The sequence below is a fragment of the Stomoxys calcitrans genome, chromosome 1 (assembly GCF_963082655.1).
Source record: "Stomoxys calcitrans chromosome 1, idStoCalc2.1, whole genome shotgun sequence".
In the NCBI taxonomy this organism is placed as follows: domain Eukaryota; kingdom Metazoa; phylum Arthropoda; class Insecta; order Diptera; family Muscidae; genus Stomoxys; species Stomoxys calcitrans.
In genome coordinates, this window is record NC_081552.1 from 155,798,486 (window position 1) to 155,821,312 (window position 22,827).

General features: G+C 43.9%; 2 protein-coding genes across 10 annotated transcripts in view; one reads left to right on the plus strand and one right to left on the minus strand.

The window, feature by feature from the left end:
- Positions 1-16,188, plus strand: part of LOC106088632 (tyrosine-protein phosphatase non-receptor type 4) — a 64,569-nt gene extending 48,381 nt beyond the window's left edge. For all 8 annotated transcript variants that reach the window (XM_059361208.1, XM_059361209.1, XM_059361210.1 and 5 more), the window contains one exon: positions 15,076-16,188. In XM_059361208.1, coding sequence (XP_059217191.1) covers positions 15,076-15,189 — 114 coding nt within the window. In that variant the 3' untranslated portion in view covers positions 15,190-16,188. The remainder of the gene's footprint in view (positions 1-15,075) is intronic.
- Positions 16,189-18,013: 1,825 nt separating this feature from the next.
- On the minus strand, positions 18,014-21,055 carry LOC131994009 (uncharacterized). Of its 2 annotated transcripts, XM_059360041.1 has the most exons (7): positions 20,857-21,055; positions 20,455-20,765; positions 20,219-20,388; positions 19,864-20,152; positions 18,738-18,786; positions 18,549-18,665; positions 18,014-18,488 (listed from the first exon to the last, which is right to left on the minus strand). In XM_059360041.1, exons 2-7 carry the CDS (start codon positions 20,651-20,653, stop codon positions 18,374-18,376), a joined length of 939 nt encoding a protein of 312 aa, XP_059216024.1. In that variant the 5' UTR covers positions 20,654-20,765; positions 20,857-21,055; the 3' UTR covers positions 18,014-18,373. The 2 variants fall into 2 exon arrangements, with proteins under 2 accessions (XP_059216024.1, XP_059216023.1); XM_059360040.1 differs by having other exon boundaries at positions 20,219-20,765; positions 20,857-21,054.
- Positions 21,056-22,827: the final 1,772 nt, after the last annotated feature.

Below are 22,827 nucleotides of genomic sequence, written 5' to 3' on the forward strand. Positions count from 1 at the left end.
TATTCCACTGCGTGTCACAAAGTTGCATGACCACACTGGCGCTGCATAACTTACCACAGACCGGCCAATTGCTTTGTACATGGTCAACAAGGTTTCTTTGTCTGCACCCCAAGTGCTGCCAGCGAGTGACTTGAGGACCTTGTTTCTACTTTTGACTTTATTGCAGATTGCTGTGGCATGTGGGGAGAAAGTGTAGGAGCTGTCAAATGTGACGCCAAGTATTTTGGACACTTGATGGTCGGAATCATTTCTCCATCGACCATCACAGTCAGCTCAGAATTCACCTCACGCGTATTTGTAGTGAACAATGTGGCTGAAGATTTGGTGGCGGATATTTTCAGATTTCTTGCAGCGAAATATGAGGCAAGCTCGTTGAGGTAGACGTTCACCCTATCGCAGACGTCATCTATGGGTAGGGCGCCTGATACCATGATCGTTCAATCGTCCGCATATGATACGATCTCTATGCCGTCTGGAGGGGTGGAATGGAGGATAGGTAGAGGTTAAACAGTGCCGGAGATATCACCCCACCTTGGGGAATTCCCTGTTTCACTCTACGGTGTTTCGACTTCTTATCCCTAAATTCCACAAATGACTGGCGGCCACACAGATAATTCGCGACCCAACGTTTCAGGCCTGGCTGGAGGGACGTGTTGGCGATGTCCTCAAATAATTTGGCATGGCTGACCGTGTCGAATGCCTTCGATAGGTCCAGTGCCTCGAGGACTGTCCTATCACATGGCCTGGGTTGATTGAAGCCACGGCAAATGTGTGTGGTGATGGCATGCAAAGCTGTTGTTGTGCTGTGCAGTCTCCGAAATCCATGTTGATGCTCGGCGAATGGAAATTCTCCTACGAGGCTCGGGAGGAGTAAAGCCTCAAGCGTCTTAGCCACTGGTGAGAGAAGGGAGATCGGTCTGTACGACTCCCCCAAACTCGGGTCTTTACCAGGCTTCAGTAGCGGGATCACTCTGCCCATTTTCCAGACATCGGGAACTATAAGAGTGTTCAATGACAGGTTAAGGACAGTGGTAAGGTACTCAACTCCAGGTAAATCCAGATTCTTCAGCATCAATGTAGAGATTCCGTCGGGGCCCAACGCCTTGGAAGATTTGGCGCCACGGATGACATTCGTAACTTCGCCCACGGTAAATTGTGATGGCTGTTCATCGGCTCGGAGACCACGAATACGGCGAATGGCTCTCCTCCTTGCCCTGTCTCTCTCGGGATGCACAATAAATTGACGGTTGAACAACCTGGCGCATCTCTTCGGATCAGTCACGGTTATCTCGCCAAAAGTGACTGAGGTCCTGTCGTCCCGTCTACCGGGGTTCGAGAGAGACTTAACAGTGGCCCACAGTTTGCCTGCACCGGTGCCTAAGTTACATTGCTCCAAGTGTTCCAGCCACAAATTCCGCTTATGTTCGTTGACTACCCTGTTTATTTCCAGATTCAGCTCGCTGATTCTGGGGTTAGCGGGGTCCATAGCACGAATCCCATCACGCTCGTCTGCGAGTACCCCTGCTTGCGCCGGGAAATTGGGTCGCACTTGCGGTATTCGACCAGCTGGTATAAAGCGAGCGGCTGCTGCGTTGATGATGTCTCGGAATTTCGGCCACAAGCACATCAGAGGGGGGTGGCAGTTCATTGAAGCGGCGATTGGTATACTCTCTGAAGCCAGTCCAATTGGCCTTCTTGTAATTGATGAACGTCCGGCGCTCAGAGGTTATGAAGTCGGGTGGTCGGTCGATGGTGAGGATTATGGGGAGGTGGTCTGACCCCAAAGAGATGACGGCTTGCCAGGATACCTCACTCAGGAGATCAGGGGATGCGATTGAGATGTCTGGCGAGCTGCTGCACCTCCTCGTAGTCCTAGTGGGGGCATCCTCATTCACCGTGCAAAACGTGGAGCTATCTATCTGCTCTGCCAGAGCTATGCCACGCTGGTCGTTACCTAGGGGAGAATGCCATGACGAGTGATGTGCATTAAAATCCCCCAGAACCAGACGACTATGGCCAGATAGCAACCCACTTATGTCGGGGCTGTAGGCCTGGCCATTAATCGTGACACAGCTACCAACCGGCGGTATATACACGTTGTATATCTCTATCTCGGCAGTACCAGACCTGACTGCTACCCCCATACATTCCATGTATGGGTCACTAGCGTAAAGCGCAGGCGAGATAGGTCTATACTGCACGGAATGGTGTATAACAAAGGCCAATCCCCCACCTCCATTCCTTGAGCGATCCTTACGTAGCACATTGTAGCCGTGACAACTGTGCAAGCTGCAGGTGTTAGTCAGCTTTGTCTCCTGGATCGCTGCGACCGATATGCTCTTCCGATTCATAAAATCTACAATCTCATCAATCTTGCCTCACAGTCCATTGCAGTTTAACTGCAAGAACGATACACTTCCCGGCACTGGCCTGGCAATAGTAGGGCTAGGGTGCTGTCGTTGCATAAATTACCGTACGGGAGAGGTCGGGGGGGTCACATAGTCCGACGACGAGGACGCCGAAGGCGACGACGGCGACGCTTGTGACCCACTGCTGGCTATGTTCGCACAGCACCTAGCGACATAGCCAGTATGACTATACTCCCGTAGCGAAGTTAGGCCAGAGCAAGAACGGAAATGTACCCACTCCAAGCACCGGTTACACCTCACCGACACTGACCGATGATGAAGGCGGTTCTGGCAAACGGAACAGAACCAGGGTCCGGGGTTCTTTTCAATCCCGGCACGGACCAGAAGCATACGGAGAAGGCACTCCGGGATGTGCCTCTCCTATGACGAAAAAAGACGAACACGTACACTGAGGCGGCAGCCCTTGCCGATGAAGATTCCATCGGGTCAATCCGGTGCGTACAACCGGCTGCCATGGGATTCGAACATTTTTGTGTCAGTGTTTGGCGACGTAACTGTGACTGACCCGAAGAGAAGCGCCAGGTTGTTCAACCGTCAATTTATTGTGAATCCCGAGAGTGGAAGGACCGCCATCACAATTTACCGTGGACGATGTTACGAATGGCATCCGTGGCGCCAAGTCTTCCAAGGCGTTGGGCCCAATGGTATCTCTACACTGATGCTGAAGAATCTGAATCTACCTGGAGTTAAGTACCTTACTACTGTCCTCAACCTGTCTTTGAACACTCTTATAGTACTGGATGTCTGGAAGATGGGCAGAGTGACCCGGCTACTAAAGCCTGGAAAGGACCTGAGTAAGGTGGAGTTGTACAGACCGATTTCCCGTCTCTCACCAGTAGCCTATGGCAGCCGGTTGTACGTACCCGATTGACCCGGTGGAATCGTCCATCGGCAAGGGCTGCGGCTTCGGTGTGCAACACACTGCTACAACAACAACAACGCTTGAGGGACAATTCTTTCCAAGTCTCGTTTGAGAAATTCCATTCGCCGAGCATCATCATGGATTTCGAAGGCTGCATATCACAACTTTTGCTTTGCATGCCATCACCGCACACATTTGCCGTGGCTTCACTCAGCCCAGGCCATGTGATAGGACGGTTCTCGTGGCACTGGACCTATTGAAGGTATTCGACACGGTCAAACATGCCAAACTATTTGAGGACATCGGCAACACGAATACGAATTATCGTGTTGTCGCCAGTCATTTGTGGAATTTATGGGTAGAAGTCGAAGCACCGTAGAGTGAAACAGGGAATTCCCCAAAGCGGAGTGATACCTGCGGCACAGGTATTCGACACGGTCAACCATGCCAAACTATTTGAGGACATCGGCAATACGAATACGAGTTATCGTGTGGTCGCCAGTCATTTGTGGAATTTATGGGTAGAAGTCGAAGCACCGTAGAGTGAAACAGGGAATTCGCCAAGGCGGGGTGATACCTGCGGCACTGTTTAACCTCTACCTATCCTCCATTCTAGCCCCTCCAGACGGCATAGAGATCGTATCGTATGCGGACGATTGTACGATAATGGCTTCAGGCCCCCCACCCATTGATGTTATCTGCGGTAGGTTAAACGTCTACCTCAACGACATTGCCTCTTATTTCGCTGCAAGAGATCTGTGGCAGAATTACCGCATACGTGATCTAGTACGCTTTTGTATCGAATGAGATTTCATCACGTATCGAATGGATGTATTACCGCACTCCAAAGCTGTCGTATCGAAAATTTTCGAATGACTACCGATTATTTTTTGCATCAGAGTTGATTGAACATATGTTTGTGAAAAAACAAAACAACACGAACACACAAATGAAAATTAACATCTACCCGGCTTTGTGACAAAAATTGCAAATGCAAATTGCAAAATTTTGCCCATGAACATTCCACTAAGGAACAGGGGCTTGTTGTGCTTGTCGTCCTCTAATTCTAAAAAGGACAATGACTTTGTGCGTATTCGCAGAGAAATAATATTGGGTTGCCCAAAAAGTAATTGCGGATTTTTCATATAGTCGGCGTTGACAAATTTTTTCACAGCTTGTGACACTGTAATTGCATTCTTTCTTCTGTCAGTTATCAGCTGTTACTTTTAGCTTGCTTTAGAAAAAAAGTGTAAACAAAGTATATTTGATTAAAGTTCATTCAAAGTTTTATTAAAAATGCATTTACTTTCTTTTAAAAAATCCGCAATTACTTTTTGGGCAACCCAATAGATAAAAGTGATCCAATGTCATTGCCGAATAAAGCGTACATAAATAATCTAAATAAAACATTTATGTTATTAGTAACAAATGCATGTTATTTAGATTTACCGGGTAGCTGACAAACGACCACTTTTTGTGTAAAAGTATTTTTTATTCAAAGTACGAAAGTATGCGGTAATATTTTTGATTTCATTCACTTTTGCGCGATACGACGACATATTCCATTATCTTCTGTTCTGAGTCGTTAAAGAAACGAATTGCAATCAGCACGAATGTAATCTGCCGGTATGTTGGCCCATTCCTCTACAATATATTTATTCAGCGCATGCATACGGGCATATTTTGTAGTCCTTACCTTGCTCTCAAAAGTAGCCTAAATAAAAAAGTCCGTCGGATTGACATGTGGCAAATAGGACAGCAACTCTGTGAACCAAAAGAAGTACAGAATATGATTTTTTTGGCATTCCTGGTTTATACGTGCTAAACTGCCGAGTCTTGTTGGTACGTCCATGGTCTGCGACCGAAAAATCTGCTTGCCCACGGCTTCAAAACAGCGATCAACATGTTTTAACGATAACAAATTGCATTTACTTTATTTGATTTGAGCTTAACTTCCAAGGGCTCATGTCCACCGCGGTGCCACCAAAGTTGCATTTAGCCGTTTCTTACATTTCCCCAACATTTGACATCATTTGTTCTTTAGATGTTGTCTTCCCTTGGCTATAATTTGGATTTTTTTTTTTTGCCAAATTCGAATGGCCCTGAATGCTCTAACGTCTCATCATCTTCCCCTCATGCAACAACTACAACAACGATCTGGATCCCCCCATAGGATTTTCGCCGTCCTACAGACCGTTTCGCTGTTCCACAATGTTGCGTGCGCATTCGCCGCCCTCTCCCTTAACTCGGACTGCGTCGACCCGAAAGGCTTCGGGTTAACCAAGTTTATTGACGGCAGTCCTCTGGCCTTCACCGCTAAATCGACTGCCCTTTCATTTCCCCTTACTCCGTTATGGCCCGGCTCCCAAACGATGCGGATGTTGCCATCTTCAGAGAAGGCGTTAATCTCCTTCTTACACTGCAAGACTGTTCGTGACCTTACCGTCCTGGTTGTTATTGCCTTTATGGCAATTTTACTCTCGGTAAAGATGTTCACACTCAACGTCCTCGCGTTAGCACCTCACCGCACCTCACCACTTCACGCATTTTGTGATCGCCCGGATCTCCGCCTGCAGAATCGTATTATGGTCAGGCAGTCTAAAACAGATGTCAGTCCCTGGGTTTTCAATGTAAACCCCCAGGCCCACTCTGTCCTCCAGCTTTGATCAATCCGTGTAACATGATCTTCCAGATGGCAATACTAGGGTTCCGTCAATCCAAGACTGTGCCGATGGCAGCAGTGCGTCGCGCTCGACTTCAAGGTTCATCTCAGGTATCCGATCGGAAACCCCTCCTCTCGCTCCTCGATTATACCGCGATGGTATGAGCTGCTCCCATCCTCAATCCATTCTCCCATCGCCTCAAGTCTTGTAGCAACAGTGGCTGCTCAAGTCTTGTAGCAACAGTCTTGTAGCAACAGTGGATTCAGGCCCCATTTTGAGCCTACGGCCCGTCTACATAGTGCCCAACATCTGTGAGCCCTCTCAGTACGCTCCTGAATGTGACACTTCCAATTAAGTTTCCTATCCAAGATTACTTCGAAGTATTTGACCTTGCCAGATATCGAAATCGTTTAATTAAGGAAACGTGGTGCGTCAAATTGGCCCATCTTCGTCTTCCTCGTGAACAGGCATATTTCAGTCTTATCTGGGTTAACATTGAGACCTCTGGGTCTAGCCCAGTCATATGCCATATGCAAGACCCTTTCGGCCCTTCTGCATAGCTGGTTCAGATCCTTACCCCTAAGAAGTATTAAAACATCGTCTGTCTAGCAGACGGGTTCAAATCCCTCCTCAGTCAGCATCCGTAATAGTTCATTTATGGTGGTCGCCCATAGGAGTGGCGATAAAATGCCCCCCTGTGGTGTGCCCTGTGCCACTTTCTCCCTTATATTTATGCCATTGGACACACAATTTATCCACCTGTTCCTTAGCATATGGTTTGTCCAGTCTCTAAGGACCGGGTCCACCCGGTACTGGTCTAAGGATTGGATCAGTGTGTCGCTCCGCACATTGTTAAAAGCCCCCTCGATGTCAATGCATACCGCCAGTGTGTACGTTTTGGAATCGAAGGATTCTTCTATTTTATGCACAACCTCGTACAGGGCAGTCTCCACCGACCTTCCCTTAACATAGGCATGCTGTTTGTATTTGAGCAGTTCGCTGGATGTCATACTCTTTATTATGGTGTCCACAATACGTTCCATGGTTTTGAGTAGAAAGGACGTTAGGCTTATGGGTCTGTAGGCCTTTGGTGTCATAACTTGCTTTGCCGGGCTTAGGTATAAACACCACCCTTGCCTCCTGCCAGACTTTCGGAGTATATGAAAGTCCTAGGCACGCTGTGAAAATTTTGGCCAGATAGTCCGCCTCTTTCTGCAGTAACGCCGGAAATATTCTATCAGGTCCGGTTGACTTAAATGGTTTGAAGCTCCTCAAGGATTCCTTCACCATAAATTCCGTTATTATAAACGTTTGATCAACGTCATTAATTCAAGATTCCGGTGTCTACGTGAGTCCCGTCGTATCCTCTGGAAAATGGGTTTTCATCAAAAGCCTCAACATGTCCTCCGTTGTCTCTGTTCTCACTCCCTTGAGGCGTGTGTAATACACATCCCCCTAAACTTCCATCTTTTTACGACGTGCTCTGTTAAAAAGTCTGCGGACCTCTTTCCCAATATTGCGGATCTCCCCGGTCATCAAGGGTTTTTCTTGAGATGATTTCCTTTCCCGAAGAGGACAACTATCTTCGAAGGATCCCACCAGTGCAGTCGTAATCCTGTTGACATTCTCGTCAATCTGTTCTATGCTTGGACAATCTAAATTATTTTGCCCAAGTCTTCTTCTGAGTAGCCTTCCGAATTTTGTCCAGTTGGTCTACAACTTATTCCGGAAGCTTATCGGATTCGGCGCTGGCCGTCCTATTCTAAACCTAATGTAGCGATTATCAGAGAAAGAGTGTTCCCTGGAGACCCTCGTCACATCTAATATTAAGTGTTATTATGTCGTTAGTATTCAAGAACTCTGCCAGGGCTTGGCCCCGCTTATTAGTGTTGGTGCTACCCCACGAAATGGGGTGAGAGTTCGCATCGCACCCTATTAGTACCTCGTTTTCTGTCTGTTTTGCTTTCCTAACCAGCCGTTGCAGCTCCGATGTGGGTGGCGGTGTCGGCGAGTCGAAAGGCAGATAAAGTGATGCCAAGTATGCTCCACCGTCTCCCTGTCTCACCACTGTTGCATCCGACGTGCACAACTCTGGGGAAAATATATAATTCAAATTTCTATGACAAATAACGCAGGTCCTCGGCCGAGTACCAGTGATAGCATAGAATAATTGGTAGTTGATATGGTTTAGTCCAGAGACTTTATTCCGGGTCGTCCATGGCTCCTGAATTAAGGCAATATGAATCGTGCGCCTGCTGATTTTCTCCATCAGAGCGTATGTAGCAGTCTCGCTCCTGTGGAGGTTTATCTGGATTACCTCAATCATTGGTCCTCCAGTAAATGGGCATCTTGGGATTAGGTGATGATCTCATCGTCTGCTCACTGTTCTTTAGACTGCATTGACTTTTCTGTCACTGCACTGGCTGATGTCATCGTTTTAGGTTCATTGCCTAGTCTAGTCTTCCGACTTTCTTCCCTGTTCGTTAAGCTTTACTGGGCTTCCATTTCCTGTTCTCCCTGTTGTTTCAAAACTAGGATCTTTGCCTATCTTAGCCTTCCAAATCTTAAGTAAATTGGCTTCTTGGGAGTAGGTGATGGTACAATCATCGGCTCCCCGTACGTTGGGTTGCATTGAGTCTCCTGTAGCTGCGCTGCCTAATGTTTCAATATTAGGATTTTTACCTATCCCAGTATTCCGAATCTTTAATCAACAGATATCGAAACTTAGGTGGAGACACAATATCAGACATGAACCAACTTAGGGGAGTGGCATTGAAAACAATTAAGGATTTTGTAAGTAGCACGGAATTCCTAACTTAAATTTTTCTTTTTAGAGGTTACTTTATGGTTTTTAGAGCGCACAACAAGCCGATTACTGGCTTAGGTGTATGTCCAAAGTGGCATGGGGCGGATTAATATCTGCACCCTCTTTTCAACCTAACCTAACGAATGCGGCAATGCCAAAACAACAAATTTCGAACAATTTTACTGGTTCACGTATGCGTTAATTCGGTCCCAGAAGATATCTGCCACCAATTTACATGAGATCGGTAGGGAGCTGAAAGTGATGGTCGATGGAGTGACAATTCCGACCATCAAGTGTCCCAAAATACTTGATGTCACATTTGACAGCTCTTACAAATTCTCCTCCCATGCCACAGTAATTTCCGTTAAAGTCAAAAGTAGAAACAAGGTCCTCAAGTAACTTGCCGGCAGCACTTGGGGTGCTGTAAAAGAAACATTGGTGATCACGTAAAATCCAATTGGCCGGTCTGTGGTACGTTATGCAGCGCTGTGACACGCAGTGGAATAATATTCAGATCTGTCAGAATGCCGCTCTTCGAACTGCGACGGGCTGTCTCATCAGTTCTCACGTGTACCACCTCCATCAGGAGGCAAACTATGAACACCACACAGGCTGGAACTTTGAGCTCCGATCTGTGTGGTGTTCATTGTTATCACGAGAAGCTTAGCTGCGCGCAGGTTGCGGATAGTGGAATGCTCCATACAGATTAGCTGCAATTACAGTCGCGGACAATCAGCCGTATCGACTGGAGAGTCTCAGTGAGAGACCGGCTCTTGCATAAATACTGAGTACCTATGATGCTCGATATGACAAGGCGAGTTATTGGCGCCTTTAAATAATCAATGGTCATCATATTCCCGTGACGATCGGTTCTTTGGACCAGAACGCTTGCTCACTTATAGGAGCTTGACGAGCATCGCCTCCTCCACATATAGACATGTGGCTACAACAACAACAAAGATCATCGCAGAGACCATCCAAATCATCATCTTGTGGATAGATAACCACCGCCCGGAAGCCTTAAGTTAGATCTACATGATCTAGAGCGTGAGGTTCAGCGCTACAAGAGAGAACCTCTAGATCAAGCGGCATATTAAGCAGGTCTAAACAACATTCATGCAGACACGGTAGCAGATGCGGTAATTGCCTACCGGGTGAATGTAGTCCTTGGAGAACGACCGCCACCCATTGCACCTAAAGAAATCGACCTCCCCCGGCAAACCAGAGTAGTTCTGGCTCAATTACGTTCCGGCAGATGCAGCCGCCTCAATTCCTACAGAGCTAGGATTGATGCCGACATGCAAGATGTATGTCCCAATTGTAACCAGGGACCGCACGATACACTCAACTGTTTAACTGCCCGGTCAGACCCACTCGACTCAGACCCAGATCCCTGTGGACGCACCCCATCTTAGTCGCAGAGTTTCTGGGTCTTGACACTCAATAGAATCAAGCAGACGAACGATAGAACACAATAAACTGCTACAACAACAACAAAGATCCTACCCCTGCGAAGACATAACTACATGCTTTCTTACCAATAACTTCTGGGCTGTTATCGCAGAGACGATCCAAATCATCATCTTGCGGATAGGTATCCACCGCCCAGGAGCTTAAAGGTAGATAAACATCATCTAGAGCGTGAGGTTCAGAGGTATATCAAGCGGGTCGAGACAACATTATTGCAGACATGGTAACAGATGCGGGTGAATGTGGTGCTTAGAGAACAACGGCCACCTGAAGAAATTGACCTTCCCCCGCAAATAAGAGTAGTTCTAGCTCATTTGCGTTCCGGCAGATACAGCCGTCTCTACTACTGCAGAGCAAGGATGATTCCAACGTTCAGGATGTGTGTGTCGGTTGTGACCAGGGACCGCACGCAATCCCATGGCAGCCGGTTGTACGCACCGGATTGACCCGATGGAATCCTCATCGGCAAGTGCTGCCGCCTCAGTGTATGTGTTCGTCTTTTTTCGTAATTGGAGAGGCACATCCCGGAGTTACATCGGTGAGATGTAACCGGTGCATGGAGTGGGTACATTTCCGATCTTGCTCTGGCCTCACTTCACAACGGGAGTATAGTCATACTGGCTATGTCGCAAGGTGTTGTGCGAACATAGCCAGCAGTGGGTCACAAGCGTCGTCGTCGTCGCCTTTTGCGTCCTCGTTGTCGGACTATGTGACCCCCCGACCTCTCCCGTACGGCAATTTACGCAACGGCAGCATCCTAGCCCAAATATTGCCAGGCCAGTGCCGGGAAGTGTATCGTTCTTGCAGTTAAACTGCAACGGACTTCGTGGCAAGATGGAAGAGATCGTGGCCTTTATGATTCGGAAGAGCATATTGGTCGCAGCGATCCAGGAGACAAAGCTGACCAACACCTGCAGCTTGCACAATCGTCACGGTTACAATGTGCTACGTAAGGATCGCTCAAGGAATGGAGGTGGGGGATTGGCCTACGTAATACACCATTCCGTGCAGTATAGACCTATCCCGCCTGCGCATGACGCTAGTGACCCCTACATGGAATGCATGGGGATAGCAGTCAGGTCAGGTACTGCCGAGATAGAGCTATACAGCGTGTACATACCGCCGGTTGGAATCGCATGGCTGTGTCCCGATTAATGGCCAGGCTTACAACCCCGACATAAGTGGGTTGCTATCTGGCCATAATCGTCTGGTTCTAGGGAACTTTAATGCGCATTACACGTCATGGCATTCTCCCCTAGGTAACGACCAGCGTGGCATAGCTTTGGCAGAGCAGATTGAAAGCTCCACGTTTTGCACGGTGAATGAGGATGCCCCCACTAGGATTACGAGGAGGTGCAGCAGACATCTCCATTGCATCCCCTGATCTCCTGAGTGACGTATCCTGGCAAGCCGTCATCTCTTTGGGGTCAGACCACCTCCCCATAATTCTCACCATCGACCGACCACCCGACTTCATAACCTCTGAGCGCCGGCCGTTTATCAATTATAAGAAGGCCGATTGGACTGGCTTCAGAGAGTATACCAATCGCCGCTTCAGTGAACTGCTACCCCCCTCTGATGTGTTTGTGGACGAGAGGAAATTCCGAGACATCATTAACGCAGCAGCCGCTCGCTTTATACCAGCCGGTCGAATACCCCAAGTGCGGCCCAATTTCCCGGCGCAAGCAGTGGTACTCGCAGATGAGCGTGATGGGATTCGTGCTATGGATCCCGCTAACCCCAGAATCAGCGAGCTGAATCTGGAAATAAACAGAGTAGTCAACGAATATAAGCGGAATTTGTGGGTGGAACACTTGGAGCAATGTAACTTAGGCACCGGTGTAGGCAAACTGTGGGCTACTGTTAAGTCACTCTCGAACCCCGGTAGACGGGATGACAGGACCTCAGACACTTTTGGCGAAATAACCGTGACTGATCCGAAGAGATGCGCCAGGTTATTTAACCGTCAATTTATTGTGCATCCCGAGAGAGACAGGGCAAGGAGGAGAGCCATTCGCCGTATTCGTAGTCTCCGAGCCGATGAACAGCCATCACAATTTACCGTGGGCGAAGTTACGAATGTCATCCGTGGCGCCAAATCATCTAAGGCGTTGGGCCCCGATGGAATTTCTACATTGATGTTGAAGAATCTAAATTCACCTGGAGTTGAGTACCTTACCACTGTCCTTAACCTGTCATTGAACACTCTTATAGTTCCCGATGCCTGGAAAATGGGCAGAGTAATCCCGCTATTGAAGCCTGGAAAAGACCCGAGTTTGGGGGAGTGGTAGAGACCGATCTCCCTTCTCTCACCAGTGGCAAAGACAGTTGAGGCATTACTCCTCCCGAGCCTCGTAGGAGAATTTGCATTCGCCGGGCATCAACATGGATTTCGGAGACTGCACAGCACAACAAAAGCTTTGCATGCCATCACCACACACATTTGCCGTGGCTTCAATCAGCCCAGGCCATGTGATAGGACGGTCCTCGCGGCACTGGACCTATCGAAGGCATTCGACACGGTCAGCCATGCCAAATTATTTGAGGACATCGCCAACACGTCCCTCCAGCCAGGCCTGAAACGATGGGTCGCGAATTATCTTTGTGGTCGCCTGGCATTTGTGGAATTTAGGGATAAGAAGTCGAAACACCGTAGAGTGAAACAGGGAATTCCCCAAGGTGGGGTGATATCTCCGGCACTGTTTAGCCTCCACCTATCCTCCATTCCACCCCCCAGACGGCATAGAGATCGTATCATATGCGGACTATTGTACGATCATGGCATCAGGCCCCCCACCTATAGATGACGTCTGCGATAGGGTGAACGTCTACCTCGACGAGCTTGCCTCATATTTCGCTGCAAGAAATCTGAAGATATCCGCCACCAAATCTTCAGCCACATTGTTCACTACAAATACGCGTGAGGTGAATACTGAGCTGAATGTGATGGTCGATGGCGAAATGATTCCCAAAATACTTGGCATCACATTTGACATCTCTTACACATTTTCCCCACATGCCACAGCAATCTGCGATAAAGTCAAAAGTAGAAACAAGGTCCTCAAGTCACATGCTGGCAGCACTTGGGGTGCAGACAAAGAAACCTTGTTGACCACAAACAAAGCAATTGGCCGGTCTGTGGTAAGTTATGCAGCGCCAGTGTGGTCTCGTCAACTTTGTGACACGCAGTGGAATAATATTCAGATCTGTCAGAATGCCGCCCTCCGAACTGCGACGGGCTGTCTCCTCAGTTCTCATGTGGACCACCTCCATCAGGAGACAAAGATCCTACCAGTGCGAAGACATAACTACATGCTGTCCAAGCAATACCTTTTGGGCTGTTATCGCAGAGACCATCCAAATCATCATCTTGTGGATAGATATCCAACGCCCAGAAGCCTTACGGTAGATCTACATGATCTAGAGCGTGAGGTTCAGCGCTTCAAGAGAGAACCTCTAGATCAAGCGGCATATCAAGCAGGTCTAGACCACATTGATGCAGACACGGTAGCAGATGTGGTAAATGTGGCTACCGGGTGAATGTAGTCCTTGGAGAACGACCGCTTCCCATTGCACCCAAAGAAATCTACCTCCCCCGGCAAATCAGAGTAGTTCCGGCTTAATTACGTTCCGACAGATGCAGCCGCCTCAATTCCCACAGAGCTAGGATTGATGCCGACGTGCAAGATGTATGTCCCGATTGTAACCAGGTACCGCACGATACACGTCACCTGTTTAACTGCCCGGCCAGACCCACTCGATTCAGACCCAGATCCCTGTGGACGCACCCCATCTTAGTCGCAGAGTTCCTGGGTCTTGACACTCAACAGAATCATGCAGACGAAAGATAGAACACAATAAACTGCTACAACAACAGGGACCGCACAACACACGTCACCTTTTTGACTGCCCAGCCAGACCCACTCGTCTCAGACCCAGGCCCCTCTGGACGCACCCTATTTAAGGGGCCGATTATGAATGGCAACTCAACTGTAGTTGCGTTGCGTTGAATGTTCGGCTACTGAGTAAATTGTAAAAAAGAATGCAAATCAGTACAGATCTGGATACTCAACAGAATCAAGCAGACGAAATATAGAACACAACACACTGCTACAACAACAACAACTATGGTACTGCATTAGAAAATAGTGTTGCTAACATTACTTTATTCGGCAATGACAGAACATTTGTCCCATTATCCGAACGTAGAATAGCGTTCCAAGTGCCTCGGTCTTCTGCGCACCTTCTATAATCTCTGACACCAAGTTTCGAGGTGTTTCTCGCTTAGGTCTTGATCCTTCCATCGGGCTTTTGGCCGTCCCGGTTTGCATATACCATCGTGATCACCTTCAAAAGAATTTTTCGCTGGAGCTTTTTCATTTATTTTGAAACCATAATCAAGCCAGCGCAACCGTTGTATTTTGGTACGTTTTACTATGCCAACGTCGTCATGCAGCTCATACAGTTCGTGGTTCATACGACGCCGATACTCTCCATCAAGGCAAAGTTTGTTGTTGTTGTTGTTGTTGTTGTTGTTGTTGTAACAGTGTGTTGGAGACTGAGACGGGAGCCCTTTCCGAAAAGGACTCGATCAGGTCAATCCGGTACGTACAACCGGCTGCCATGGGATTGTAATGCAGATATTTGGCCGCAAGGCTTTTGTATTATGCTGAAATAAATAAAACAAATCAATCACATTTCTTTTTTAATTTTTTGACGCGGTGTCATAAACAGGATTCTATTCGTGTGTGTCACTTACATTGTATATGATTGTGCAGCCTTTTAATTCCGTCGAACGTTATTATTTTTATGTAGACTAAATTTCATGTTCATTAATTTTTCCAGAGCCAATACCGTTTTGTATGTGAATGCATATGTGCTGCTTACATGAAGATGTCTCGCAATAGTGCATTATTAGCGCAAGAAGAAGGCGAAGATGAGGACGACGATGGTGATTGAGACCAATACGAATGAACAGAGAGATATAAATTAAGGACTTTTTCGAAATAATGCACGTGCCTCTCAACGGAATCACAATAATATTAAATACCAACCAGCCCATAAGAAAAATACACAGTTAAACAAGAGAAAGAGGATAAAATACATGCATATGGAATATAATGGATAATACATATATTTTTATATACAACTTACAACTAAACAAAATTGAACTATATACACATTTATTTCTATTTACAATTACAACGCATAGAGGACGACGACGTATACGTATTTTTTGTTTCTTATCTTCGCGTTTCGGCGAATCGGTTCAATCCTTCTGAAAAGTTTGTTCAACAACATCATGTTTGTTCGAGTTCAAGAGCTTATGTATGCATACATCACTTCTTATGCGTTTATTACGTTAACCAACATGTACTATGTTATAATAATTTTTACTTTATTATAAACTAAATTTCCTATCGCTGCAAAGGTATAAAAAGCATTTAAAATGTCCAACAACAAAACTGTCGTATCTCAACTTCCACCCCTAAAACCTACTTCCTCTTTTATATTCGATATTGGAAAAACGATTTGTTAAACTTACTCTTCCTTGCTTTCTTCCTTAAAGTTATAGTTTATAAATTATTTTTAAGTGTATAATTGTATTTTATGATTACATACATTATAAGGTGTTTTGTCCAAAATTCAATTGTCCAGAAGCGCTAAAGGAAACTCCGTACCAAAGGAAGACTTTCCAATTTTCAAATTATATAGTTTTTATTAGCAATACAACACCCTTCAAATATGATAAATACACAAAACAATTAGTATTCTAGCACCAAAAATAAAAAGGATATTTATGATAAAATAAACATACACATATAATAGAGCGTATTTATTATTATAATCATCATTTTACGATGTAATAGTTTTTCGATAAAAACGTTGTACGAAAATTGGTCCTTATTTTATAACAAAACCGAATAAAAGAAACTTCCCATATTTGGTTTGCAGTGATGCAATGTGTCTCATTTCATTTTCTCATTTTCTCGTACTACAACATCGGAACGTGCCAAGATCGGGCGGGCCGAATCTTATATACTCTCCACCATGGATCGCATTAGCCAATTTCTTTCTTTATTGACAAACAAAGGATAATGGATAAGAATTGTTATGCTATTGAAGCTTTATCAGGGTATGGACTGATTCGGACCATACTTGGCTTGCATGTTGGAGACCATAGTAGATGTCATTGTGCAATTTCAGCCAATCGGATAAGAATTGCGAATCCGGAGATCGCTACACATATATATAGTGAATTAGTATATTAAATATATTACAATAACATATCAATATTCCATGGCAGCCGGTTGTACGTATCGGATTGACCCGATGGATTCCTTCAACGGCAAGGGCTGCCGCCTCAGTGTAAAACACACTGCTACAACAACAATGAAATATGACCAATAGTAAACTATTCAGTGTCAATATAGAACACCAGCAAGCTCTCTCCATCCAGCTCTATCGTTGGTCAAAGCCTTAGACTGATTACACGATACATAGGTTGATTCCAACTCCCTTTTCGTGCAGCGGATCCATGTGTTTTTCGGGCATGCCCTTCTTCGCTGCCCTTGCGAGTTCTAGTCTAGGACATTCTCGCTATATCATCGCGCGGTCGGCGTAGGATATGACCCAACCAGGTCCATTTTCTTTTCCAGATTTCTTATTTGCAATTCCTGATTTGAAATACGATTTGGCCAGAAAATTCGAACCATATGACGCAGGCAGCGATTTATAAAAACTTGCATTTTGCAAGTAGTCGCTCGTGTCAAGCTCCAAGTTGTATCATGTCCGCATATGACGCTGAACGCCTGGCTTCGAATCCTGGCAAAACCATCAGAAAAAATGTTCAACGGTGGTTTTCCCCTCCTAATGCTGGCAACATTTGTGAGGTACTATGCCATGTAAAACTTCTTGTACTCATTGATATGTGAGAAGTTTACCCCTGTTCCTTAATGGAAAAATTTGCATTTTGCATATATAATACAAAGCTTTATTTTGGTTGCGCTGTCAGACTCCATCTCAACCAAACGTAAATTGTTATCCGTAATCAATCCATTGGGTGTAAACTTCTCTACTAAGTGGTGTCGCTCTGCGGCAAGCAGTTCGGACTTGGCAAGAAACTTTGTCGAACTTAAACTTATTTTCAGCATAAACTTGTATAAAACAGAAGTATCCCCGCTATTCCTTAATGGAATGTTAATCCTCAAATTTGCATTTTGAATATTGAAGTATGAAATAAAACACAATGCCACTTCCTTCACTTGGTCAAGAAAAGAAAAAGGATATCCGTAATCGAGCCATTTGGTGTAAACTTCTCTACTAAATGGTGTCGCTCTGCGGCAAGCCGTGCAGACTCGCCAATAAACTTGTATCGAACTTAAACTTAGTTTGAGCTTAAACTTGTATCGAACGGAAGTATCCCCGCCGCGTTAATCCCCAAATTTGAATTCGCATATTGAAGTATGAAATAAAACACAACGCAACTTCCTTCACTTGGCCAGGAATAGAAAAAAGAATGGCAATTCTTGTTATTCCATTTGCAAAACATCGAAATATTTTTTCTAAACACATAATTCACAAAACATATATGTACTTTATAGGAGAAACAAAAAACTATTTTTCTTCAAATGTATTAATAGTATTAAAGTATGATTCTTAGCGATTTTCATATCAGACTACACTTCATTTAACCTTCGTAAGGATGTAAGGATACACCTTATCTCTTACCATTTGTTTATTAGTGGCCAAACCTTTGCAAAAACTATGCCAAGATAAGCAGTTATTCAACTAAATTCACTTTATTCAGTATTTTTTGGGTTGAAAGAGAAAGAAACAAATATTTAATTAGCGAAAAGTATTAACACTAAAACGATTAAAGTATTTGAAATATAGATAAGGTTTATCATTAAAAAGTATGATAGTAACTTTGATTTGACATCTAGAGTAGGTCCTTTACAGCCTTACTGATTTTCGAAGCACATTTGGTTTGATTTTTATGTTTTGGGCTCTAACTATAGGACTTGCATGTGGCAACCATACAAGCGGTGTGTTGACTTTTTGTCGTCCACCATTCGTAACACAAAATGATCCTGGTTTCGATGATGAACTTTTATTTTCGTGAGTACCGTTGATATGCACTTCAGAATTCTGTTTTTCTGGGAGCCTTTCGTGAATGTTTACGCTTAGAATGTTTTGATTGTTTCCGTTTGGCTTTTGTAGACTTCTTTTTTGTCGAAATATCCTGCTGCTGTGGTCTGTTAAAAGTAAAGAAAAAAAACTGTAAGGCGATAAATGCAACAGATTTTGAAACATACTTTGACTTGGACAGAATATCTTTTTTAGCTTTAACCACGAGTTCCTTATCTGCGACTACTTCAGCATCCAACTTGCATGTTTTCTTAGATTCCTTAGATCCGTCCAAGGCGTTCTTGCTGCAGAAAAATTGCAATTCGAAATCTTTAGTAACGTCATATGCATGTATGTAAAATTTCCTTGAATCTCACCTAAACTGGTTTTTGCCAGAAACTTTTTCTAATGAAACCTGCTTGTTACCTAAAAAAATAAATAAATAATGGATGTAATCACCTTTGACAATAAGCAGTAAAACTTTATGTTCAACCCGGCACGGGATAGCTAAGCTGGGAGCTACCGCCCGCGTCCAGAGGTTGCGGATAGTGGAATGCTCCATACGGGGTAGCTGCAACTGCGGTCGCAGACAATCAGTGGTATCGGGTGGAGAGTCTCAGTGAGAGGCCGGGTGGCACCGGCTCTTGCTTAAATACTGAGTGCCTATGATGTTGTTTTTGGCGTCTTTAAATAACCAATGGCCGTCATGTTGCCGCGGCGATCGGTCGTATAGATCAGAACGAGCTTAAAGAGGATCCCCACCTCCACATGCAAATGTGGCTACAACAACAACAACATGTTAAAATATTGCAACATCTGGAATATCTGTTTTCAGTTAAATAAAAAAAAACAGTTTTTATAGCCAAGTTGGAAAAATGCACAGTGCTCGGGTCTATTTTTAATTAATTTCCTAATTAGACTGAAATTTTCAGTTGTGGATCTTTTGCCAACTAAAATTTCTCTATAAAGATGTATCGCTCTGCAGCACGCCGCACAGTGGCAAATTTGACCCCAAGTGTTTTTTATATCAACTTATGTAGTTTTGATATTTATAGTTTTTGAAATATTTTTTCAAATTGATATACGTAAGCTTCCCTATCGATTTCTGGCCTGCTAATGAAAATACAAAAATTTAATTCAAACCATTAAGCTCGAGATCTTTTGTGTTCAATTTATCGTCGTTTATTTCCCGATATTTCGCAATTTCATTTAATTGCATAGCCATTGCGAAATATCGGAAAATAAACGATGATTAATTGAACACAAAAGATCTCGCGCTTGATGATTTGAATAAAATTTTTATATTATTAAAGAGAACACCGAAAAAACTAAACCAATTATTTATACATTTTGCATGTGCTCAAATCAATTGTATTGTATAATTGTGTTGGCCCGCTCAATGTTACCTTTTGCTTACTTGCATATAACAAGTATAAAAATTCAAAGTAAGGATAAGGATACCATCATACAAACAAAGTAAAGACTATAGACTTTTAGACTTACCACCTTGTGCTGCTTCCGTTTTGCCCATCATGTGCGAATGGATTTGTAATTTGACTTCATCAACATTAATTATCTTTGGCGTGTTTTCTACCGATATATTACTGCTATTTTTCAAGGTGGAATTGTTAGTTATTGACGTTTCTCTCATTAACTCTCTAGATTTCTTAACAGATAAATCAAAAGGTACGTCATCTAGGCGATGCTCTTGGAAAATCATCTGTTTTCCATGGGGCAAATGCAGCACAGAATTTGCACCAAAGTGCACAATTGGACGTTTTGTTATGTTATGCTGCAAAATAAAAGAAATTTTAAATCAACTTGTGTACTACAATTACAAATGATTTTCAATACCTACCTTGAAATAATAGTTGTCTTTGGATTTTGCATTGGACTTGGACCCCATTGTTCTTTGAGTCATATTCTGTTTGTTGTTTGTATCAAAACAACTATCTTGGCTTAATTGACTTGGAATTTGAAAATCAATGACATTTTCATAATTTTGGGCCACAACACGCAATTCATCTTCTATCTCACATTTGATTTTTTTAGCTGGACTGCATATAATTGGATCAACACGTTTATGTTTCTTACCAACACTTGTATGCGGTTGCACTTCTATGACTTGTTCTACGCGTTCACCATCTTGCTTAATTTCAGTTCCTTTTTTATAGAAAAAAGAATGACAAAGCTCTTGGTCTGTCGTCGTTGAGTTTGCATTTGAATTTTGATTTCCTTCTAACTCAGGGGATGAAGAAAAAATCGTTTGTGGCGAAATGTTAATCTTGGCCATACTGGATTTAATATTAACAGCCAGTTGTTCGATATTTGCTAAACTTTTCGGATTATGTCCATTAATTAAATATTTGTATGATCGATACGGCTTCTGGGACAAGCGTAAAGATCTACGACAGGGTTGGGTCGAATTCACAGATAAAAGTTTGAAACTCAATTATTGAAACTAAACATTTTTCGTATATTGTGGCAAACACTTACATTTTCGCTTCATTGTTTTTTATTTTAGAATTTGTATTACAGCTTACCAGTGTATGCTTTTATAAACTGTCGACTAGTCCGAAGCGTTCACATTTCAATATAACGGCTTTTCGCAAACGCCATGGTATTTTGTACAAATAGTGATTGGCAGCCCTGATAGCTGTGAGTATACCTCTCACTCTCAGTTACGTTATTTAACAAATCATCTTTTTCTTTTTTGTTTGCAAATGACATTCAATGCATTGGAATAAGATAACAATATTTCTATATTGGTTCATGATAACCATTCGTTGTAAACTTTCAAAAAGAAGAAGAAAAAAGTTTAACTTACGGACTGTGCCAAATGATAACAATTTACTATAGTGAGAGTTAAAAATGTTCTGCTTAACATTTGCTTTCCCTCAGGATTCACTGAATAAGGTTAAGCCAAGCGATCAGCCGATATACTTTTTTTTAATATTTGGCAGTACTTGGAATTGAGGATGTCAACTTGTTCTCTTTTTACATTCATTCTTTGTTTACGTTTTCTCCTATATGATGACATTTTCAACCGTCAGATTTGACATCCTTAATGATGTTTATGGGGCCTATCCACTTTGTGTTTTGCATGTGACCCAACCTTCTATTAGTGAATCCTGGCTTTCCCTGATGAAAAAAGTACATTTTGTTGTGCTAAACGATGTATTGCTATTTTAAATCATCAAAACTGATGGTAAATCAACATTAAAAAGAATTTCAGTGCAAAGTTGTCCTATGGTTCAATTGTGTAATGTTTGGCGAAACAATTAAAGATAGTCTCATCTGTACAACAACCACAAAGCATATGGTGCAATCCACCATCTTGTCATCAAGATGTCATTTCAAATTTGCCTGTGAATTTAAACACAAAACTGACATCTTAATACCGTCAAACTAGCCAAATGTTTTCACATGCTCGCGTATGACCACCTTTATTAATCCACCTTGAACGACAATCGTTGAGATTAATTTTGCGACAAAAATATCGTTTGCACTAACGATTATGCTATTCCCTCAATCCCATGACAGCCGAATGTACGTATCGGATTGACCCGATGGATTCCTTCAACGGCAAGGGCTGCCGCCTCAGTGTAAAACACACAGCTACAACAACAATGAAATATGACCAATAGTAAACTATTCAGTGTCAACATAGAGCACCAGCAAGCTCTCTCCATCCAGCTCTATCGTTGGTCAAAGCCTTAGACTGTTTACACGATACATAGGTTGATTCCAACTCTCTTTTCGTGCAGCGGATCCATGTGTTTTTCGAGCATGCCCTTCTTCGCTGTCCTTGCGAGTTCTAGTCTAGGACATTCTCGCTATACCATCGCGCGGTCGGCGTAGGATATGACCCAACCAGGTCCATTTTCTCTTCCGGATTTCTACATCAACAGGGGAAGTGTTTGTTCTTATTTGCAATTTCTGATTTGCAATACGATTTGGCCAGTAAATTCGAACTATTTGTCGCAGGCAGCGATTTATAAAAACTTGCATTTTGCGAGTAGTCGCTTGTGTCAAGCTCCAAGTTGTATCATGTAATAAAATAGATTTCACATCATTGTTCAAGATTCGGACTTTTGAATTATGTGAGATGTCACTGCATCTCCAAACTTCGTTGAGTTTAAGAGAGTCGCTTCTAGCCTTGTTGATACGTACGCGTATGTCTGCTTCCGATCCTCTGTCCTTTGTTATTTTGCGGCCAAGATAGGAGAAGTTTGTCGACGTCTTCAATGACATGGTCGTTTATAGTGAGCGGTGTCAAATTTGATGTTCTTATCCTTATCAATTTCGTCTTTGCTTTCTTTATCTTCAGGCCTACTTTGGCAGCGTTTTCCTTCAATCGTTTCAATTTCGCCTTTATGTGCTCAAAGCGATGCGCAAAGAGGCATATGTCATCCACGCAGTCGATGTCTCCAAGGAAGTCGTTTATGCCCCAGCGTATGCCATATG